Below are 8,213 nucleotides of genomic sequence, written 5' to 3'. Positions count from 1 at the left end.
ATTCCTTTTTCCAAAAGATCTCTACATTCTAAAGAGAACTCTTCTCTATCTCTTGCAGAATAAGGAATTTTATTTGGAACATTTATCTCTTTTATAGGATCTTTTAATTTAATACTTACTAACTCGTTATTTGTATTTTTAATATCTAACGGATTTTCAGCACAAATTTCATCCAAAAGTTCCTCTATCTTTATTTCAAGATTATTTTTTGGAATGTTTATCTGAAAGTATAAATTTAAATAACATGTTTCTAATATAGAAAATATTTTAAATTTTAAGATCTTATCTATAGTAGTAGTTGGTATTTTTATACGTTTTGATTTTTGATTTATTGAAGAATCATGTGGAGCTTTTAAAATTATATATGTTAATTCTTGAATGAATGGATGATATAGTTTTAAAAAGTTATTTCCTATGATAAAATCCATTCCAGAATCTAACATATATATAGATGGAACAATGAACCTATAATTTTGAATAAAAATTTCAGTCATCTCTGTTTTTTGGTCAATTTTATGTATTGATTTGTCAGCTATTCTAACTCTTAATGGTTTCTTTAATTTTTTCCAATCAAGTTTTATGTTTGAACTAGCAAAGCATTGTGTTACTCCAGAATCTATAAAAGCATTTATAAATTTTTCTGTTATTTTTATAGTAATAAATGTGGCATTATTACTCAGTCTCTGAGTCTGTTTCTGAGACATATTCAAAAATATAGTCTAGGTTATCATCAGATTCCTCTAAAGGTTCCATAAAACAAGACTTAGCAATTTCTATTTGTTTAGTAAGATCTTTTTTATCATTCTTTTTCGGACATTCATTTGCATAATGTCCTTCTTCTTGGCAATACCAGCACTTACAGTTTTCTTTTTTATTTGGACAATAGTCACTTTTTTTCCTTTTGTTTTTATTGTTATTTCTTGTTCTAAAATACCTCTTTTTTCTCCAGTTTGGATAGTATTTTCTTTTTCTAAATTGATATTTTCTCTTTCTCTGAAAATTTTTATTAAGCCTATATTTTTGGGGTATCTCTTCATTATCCTGACAGCAGATTCTAATTATATTTGCAAATCTTTTTTGAGTTGCTTCTTGCATACAACGCTCTTTTATTTCCTCTCTTATTGCAGCGGTTGCTCCACCAAAATTATTTTCAATTGTCCCTCTATTTATTTCTCTTATAAATCTTCCCATTATAAATTCATTAGCAGGATATGGAAGTTTTGTTATATACATACTAAGATAATAATTTTTATCTTCTTCTTTTAATTTGTAATAATGTATTCTATATTCACATATATAAGATTCCACATTACATAGATCATATATCTGGATATTAGCTAAATGGTTTTTTGCTTCTTGATATTCTTTATTATAGACTTCTTGTTTATGATCTATAATATTTTTTCCAAAAAATTCTTTATATAGAATCATCATTATATATAATATCTTATCATAAGCTGTTATTTTTGTTGCTAAATCTTCTATTATTTGGTTTTCTATTGATGTCATATAATCTCTTATAGTTCCTTTAGTATGAAATCCTATGTAATTCCAAATATCTCTTCCAGACAATTCACTAAGCTTTGGATTAGTAAAAGCTTCTAATAAAAAGGAATTCAACCAATTTTTGAAAATTTCTTTTTCATTCTTTTTACAGTCTAAATCAAGCATTCTTTCTCCTTCCATTTCTTGGATTTTAGGAATGTACTTTGATGGTATTTTTGTATATTTTGAATCTTTATTTATAAACCCCTTTTTTAAAAGCATAATTATCAAAACCTGTTTCCCATTTATATTGAGATTGGTTATCTTTAGATGTTCCAGCTTCATTTTTTACTTGTATTGGAATTGCTGGTTCTTCGTCACTTGAATAATCTAGGATGTGTTCTTCATTTTCTATATTTTCAGAATTTACTAATTCTTCTTCTATTTGAAATCCTTGTTCCATAATATTATTTTCTTGAGCCATTTTTAATTGTTTAAAAAGCAGTGTAACTTCTTCTAACTTTTCTTCAATATTCATAATTTTAGTGGTGGTTTTACTTTTAGATCTGTTATGTTGATTATATTTTGAAATTTTTCTTCTTTGGGATTCTCTTTTTCTTTATTTCTTTGAAATTTTATGGATACTAATATTTCTTCAAGCATATCTACTATAGAATTTAATTGTGGGTTAAAAGTATGATAAAGATGTGGGGAATCATTTCCATGATAACATTTTTTAGAAATTCCGTGTGAAAAATAAGTTTTTTTAGGTTTTTGAAGTCCTTCAATAAAACTTATAGTAAAATAAAGATTTTGAGAAAAATCATTTTGTATTGATTTTAAGAATTCGGTGTCATTACAGTTAACATTAGTTAAAATCATTAATTTTTGGTCTATTAATTTTGATAACTTGATTATTTCTTCTCTTAAATCTTCTAATTTACTTTTTTCCATTAGGTGACGCTTTTCTTTGTGAAGAGTTACGGTTTAAAGTGTGGCTTTAGAAAGTGTGGTGTAAACAAATCTTTAAATCTGTACCAACTTTGATCTGTATACTAAAATTCTCCTTAAAATATAGGGGATAGTACTTACTAGAAAGTTACGTTTTATCTTAATAAGATAGTAACGCTAAGGGTATATTATCATTAAAATTAATTATTAATATAAAATATAAATTAAAATATAAAATATATTAAAAATAAATTAAATAATATATATATATAATTATATAATAACTAATTTTAATAATTGATTTTAGTGTATAAATAATATTTTTATAATAAAATATATTACATTAAAGTTTCTGCTATTAACTATCAGAATGAATATGAACGAATCATAAAGACAAATTGACTTGATTATTCTTAGCCGTGTAGCATGGGCTAAATTTATTTGTTTCTTTTCTTTTTGGGTCAAGATTGAATATCAGAAAATGTAGCCATTCCGTTTGTAAGAAAAGAAAAAAGAACTTAAAGCTCACCTAGCCCCGGAAGAATTGATAATTGGAAATTTGATATTTCCACGTTGAATATGGAGTGGGCTTTGAATAATTAGTTAACGCAAGCTGTAGCGAACTTCCACAAATTGTCTCTGCTTCAAATTACGAATAAGAAGTAAGAACGAACGATAAAGACAAGTTGACTGGATTCTTGGCCGTGTCCCATAGGCTAAATTTGATTTTTTTTTTTTTTGAGTTTAAATTATTATTTGAGTGTCAGAAAATGTAGCCATTGCAATTTTAAGAAAAGAAAAAGAAAAGAAAGAACTTATAAAGCTCACGAAGCACGGACAGAATTGATACTTTCGTTCAATCCATGGAGTGGGCTTTGAATAGGAAGAAGCGATGGATGATATTGGTGGGAAGTACTTTGGTGTTGGTTCAAGTGCTTGTGAACACAAGTGGTTGTTTCAGAGAAGAGAAGAGATCGCTTCTTGAATTGAAGACTGCTTATTCGAATCATTCTTTGCTGCCATCTTGGGTTGATGACGATGATGATCCAAATAGCGATTGCTGTGATTGGGAGTGCGTTGAGTGTGATCCCTCCTCTGGCTATGTCTTCAATCTCTCTGTCTCCAATATCAGAGACCGTGATGCCTATGGACGTTGTTTTTCCACACCCTTCAACTGGTCCTTGCTCCTCACCTTCCCTCAATTGACAATCCTTGATCTCTCCCATAATTGCTTCCAAAACTTCGTTTGTCAAGGAGGTACCGTTTCAACTAAGAGAATTGTTTTTTGGGTTATGCTACTTATGCTAAAATCAGCCATTAAAATAAATCATTAATATAAAATATACGTTGAAATATAAATACACATTAAAAATTAAATAAATTAAACTACATATATTTATACACAAATACATTAGTAACTAATTTTAGTAGTTAATTTTAATGTAGAAATAACATTTTTGTTATTTTTTTTCTATATATGCTTTTTTAAGCATGCATATTTAGTGTGTATTCTAAGAAAACTTATAAATATTTGTTTTCATTTATAATAGTTATATATTGTTGGTTTTAAATTATTTGTTGCTTTTAAATAAGGTGAATACTATTATGAAAATTTTATAATTGTCTTTATATAATTTTTTTTTATTCTTTGAAGATAGATTATATGATTAGATTTTGATATATTCTAAAATTGTTGTCTTTGTTTAAAGTATGGTTAAATAAATAAATTACATTTTTTAAAAAAATATTTTCATAAAAAAATATTTTTGCCATCTTTATTTGAGTAATTGTCTTTGAATAAATACTCTTCTAATTCGTTTTTCCTCCAACGAATTACATGTATTTTTATCTGTCTTAGTAATTTGTTAGAGTTAAGTACGATTTTAGTTCTTAAAGTATAGGTTAAAAAAATTTTTCGTTTTAAATTTTTTTTTGCATACAAAATCGTCTTTAATATTTAACTTGGTTTTAAAATTATCTTTACTTTAGGAACTAAAATTGTACGAAAGTGACGATAAAAATGGAGGTAGAGGTGAATCATGGACAACTTATTCTTCTTCTTTTCTTTCTTCTTCTTCTTCTTCCCTTCTCCTTTGCAAGAGCAAAAATATTTTCTTTCTATTATTTTTTTCTTTTTTTTATTTTATAATTTTTTTGTTATGAGTAATTTGGTTCAAAATTTTAATATTTAGGTAAAAATGATGATTTTAAACTTGGTTTTAAATCTTAGAAATGATTTTATTTGCAAAAAAATGTTGAAAATAAAAAAAAATTTCAACCCATAATTTAGGACCAAAATCGTACTTAACCCTAATTTATTATAGGCTCCAACAAATTATGTGTACACATAATTCGCGCAGAAAATCAACGGATTACATAAAAATAATTTAGGACACATATTTAACTACTTAATTAATTTTAATTGAGACATTTTAGTAATATTAGTTTCTAAATATTTTATTTAGGTAAATTGTTCTATTATTTATTTCTTTTGGTTCTTGTTTTCAAAATTTTTTTTGGAAGATTACTTTTCAAGTTGCAGCGCTATGATTGGTAAAATAAAATAAAAGTTGCTTTTAATAAGCATAAATTATAACATTTTCAGCAAAGAAAAAGTTACGTTAGTGATATTTGATTGGTAAAATTATTTTTAAATTTAAAATAATTATAATAGATATAAATATATTTAAGAATTAGTTTTAATATTTATTAATATATAAAATTATATTAAAATTTTCAATTTTGAAAAATACAAAATACCTATGAATTGAAAAATGTATTTAACTTTTTAAGGGATAAAACTGTACAAATGTTCACGCAAAAAATTTGCTATCCAATTATTTGTTATGTTTTTATTTATAAATATATATATATATATTATTTAATTTATTTTATTTATATTTTAAATTTTTAATGTGTATTTATATGAGTAATAACTAATTTAATTGAAGGATTAGGATCAACCACTATCTCAAGTGTATATTAATTATTATTGAAAAGAGGAGTGCTAGGGGGTAGGGTGTACGTGGATTGGATTGGATATAGTTGAAAAATTGATTCGATTCGCACAATTTTTATCGGATCGGATATAATATCTGTATTTTATAGTGTCAGATCGGTTCGGATATTGGATATATCCGCATAATTAAACCTTCTCTTTTTAATCATATTTCTATGTAAAAAATTCAATAAAAATATTTCTTTCACACTTTTAAACTGATTTATTCCTAAAATATTTTTAATCAAACTTTTTTTAAATAACAAAAATAAAATAATACAATATATGAATAATAATTACTAACTAAAACATACAAACAAGTAAATATAATACCAATCATATATATATATATATATATATATATATATATATATATTTAATTTTTAATTCTTATTGTGCAGATCTACAGATCCACGGATCGGATATGCGAATGTAGAACAGATATCCGCGATCCGATTCTTAAAGGGTGCGGATCAGATCGTATCCGCAATTTTCGGATTAGATGCGGATATTTACCGCAGATCTGTAGATACGATCCGATCCATGAACACCCCTACTAGGAGGCCAGCAAATTTTGTAATTTATAGCCATTAATTAGTCATTATTAGTGTTTTTAATAGTGTGAGATTACATTTAATGATATAAGATTACTTATTTTTCTTTTGCTGATTAAGTGCTGGACAAATTTTAATAAAATTGATAACTCATAGACTTTCACTATTAGAAATACTATGACAGTATGACTCTCACTTCTAGGTTTATGTCAAATGAAGCAAATTGAAGAGCTATATTTGAATGATAACAATTTCGAAGGAACTTTGGATCCACTCATGGGAAATATGACATCACTTCGGACTCTGGATCTTTCACATAACTTGTTAAGTGGGAGTATTCCTGCTTCAATGGCAATGATGCCAAGTTTAAGAATATTAAATATGGGCCACAATAATTTTTCAGGGAGCATACCCGTCAACATGTTTGAAGGAAAAGCCACCTCAGCAGTTATTTTTACACATCCAATAGGTTTACATATCCTGGACTTGTCTCATAACAAATTCTCGGGTCATCTGCCATCTTCCTTCACGATATCACCATCTTTGGTTTTCATTAATTTGAAAGGAAATGATCTTACTGGCAAGATACCTAATTATTACCCTGGTGGCGACAATATAGTAGCTATTGATTTCAGTGACAACAATTTCAAGGGACATATTCCGGAGAGCATCTATAGTCTTAAGTCTTTGACATTTCTTCTATTGGCAGGAAACCAATTGCAAGAACAACTCTCTAGTGGTATATGTGAGTTAAGAAATCTACAGATCTTGGATCTGTCCCGTAATAAATTCACTGGTTCTATACCTTCTTGCTTCAATAATATAGCATTTCAGGATGTGAATTTTGTTTTCTCTCATGGAAAAAGAGCTACCGTGACTCCTGGAGGAGCTAAAAGATATAGTACACAAATATTTGGTTTTAAGTATAGAATGGGAGAAATACAAGTCATAACAAAAGGTTCATCTCGTTCATACGAAGGTGATACACTTAAAATCATGTCTGCATTGGATTTGTCATCTAATCAATTGACAGGAGAAATTCCTCGCGAATTAGGAGATCTCAGCAGCCTTCATACACTCAATTTATCTCACAATCGTCTGACTGGATCCATTCCAGAGAGCTTTCACAATCTACAAAACATAGAGAGCTTGGATCTTTCAAACAACACTTTGAGTGGGGAAATTCCTCTTAATCTTCAGGACTTGTACTTTTTGGAGATCTTTAATGTGTCCTATAACAATCTATCAGGTACAGCACCTGAGGAAAACCAATTTGCTAACTTTGATTATAGCAACTATGAAGGGAATCCGTTTCTCCATTGGACCAACAGTAACAGGCGGATTCCACCACCTCCAGCCCCGTTGGATAAGAGAAAGAAAGATGATTCTGCCGTTGACTTCGCTTCTTTTTATTGGACTTTCTCTGCATCTTATGTCACAGTACTCTTAGCGTTGGTGATAATTCTTTGGATCAATCCTTATTGGAGAAGAGTATGGTTTTATTTTGTTGAATGGTGTCTTTTTAAATGCTTTTGTTAATTTCTTGGAGATACTTTCTACATAGAAAATTATGAAATAAATTACCCAAGGATGTTTGATATGTATTTCCCCAATGTGGTTGATAGGAAACCTAGCTTGCATTTTTGGAAGAACAAGTTGTATTAGACTTTAATTTAGTAATTAGTCGCTCTAGTTCTCACAATATTTTATTGAACTCTGTTGTTGTTTGCAATTAAATATTGTATTTGTATGTGATATATTCCTCTACAAGAGGTCAGTACTGCTTGATTTCAAGGCTTCTTTTTCCAATGATTCTATGCTACCTACTTGGGTGGATAACCCTAACAAAAATGGATTTATGATGATGGGTGTTTATGGCTTTCCAAGTTTAAATGGGTCTATTTTTGTATAACTTTCAAGGAATTGAGAACGATTAATGTGTCCTTCAATTGTTTTGGGGACTTCGTTTGGAAACCAGTTGTTATCCAAAAATTTGGGAAGAATTTATGACTTGAAGCTAGTTGAAGAAGCTGGTTCGATCGTTGATGTTGGAAAAAGATAAATAAATGTTAGGGTAAACTACAAAAAATGTACTTCAATTATTTTGACATTGACAAAAGTGTTCTGAATTTTGTTATTAACAAAAATATTTTCAAATAATTTACAAATATGATAAAAATTCTCAAGCGTGATGAAAAAAAAAACATGCTACTACAAGAAAAAAA

At 27.9% G+C, this 8,213-nt stretch overlaps 1 protein-coding gene across 1 annotated transcript; it reads left to right on the top strand.

The window, feature by feature from the left end:
* The first annotated feature begins 3,175 nt into the window (after positions 1-3,175).
* On the top strand, positions 3,176-7,830 carry LOC112701626 (uncharacterized). Its single transcript, XM_025752366.2, has 2 exons — positions 3,176-3,693; positions 6,191-7,830. The coding sequence occupies exons 1-2, from the start codon at positions 3,300-3,302 to the stop codon at positions 7,525-7,527; spliced, it is 1,731 nt and encodes a 576-aa protein (XP_025608151.2). The 5' UTR covers positions 3,176-3,299; the 3' UTR covers positions 7,528-7,830.
* The last annotated feature ends 383 nt before the right edge of the window (positions 7,831-8,213 follow it).

The sequence above is a fragment of the Arachis hypogaea genome, chromosome 7 (genome assembly GCF_003086295.3).
Source record: "Arachis hypogaea cultivar Tifrunner chromosome 7, arahy.Tifrunner.gnm2.J5K5, whole genome shotgun sequence".
In the NCBI taxonomy this organism is placed as follows: Eukaryota; Viridiplantae; Streptophyta; class Magnoliopsida; order Fabales; family Fabaceae; genus Arachis; species Arachis hypogaea.
Note: the sequence above shows the minus strand (reverse complement) of the source record. Positions and strands in the feature narration are given on the sequence as shown.

Excerpts from the sequence above, each read along its gene's own strand:
- LOC112701626 (XM_025752366.2), top strand. The coding sequence starts at position 3,300 with ATGGAGTGGGCTTTGAATAGGAAGAAGCGATGGATGATATTGGTGGGA. Across the intron at positions 3,694-6,190 it reads AAACTTCGTTTGTCAAGGAG|GTTTATGTCAAATGAAGCAA; the intron begins GTACCGTTTCAA and ends TCTCACTTCTAG.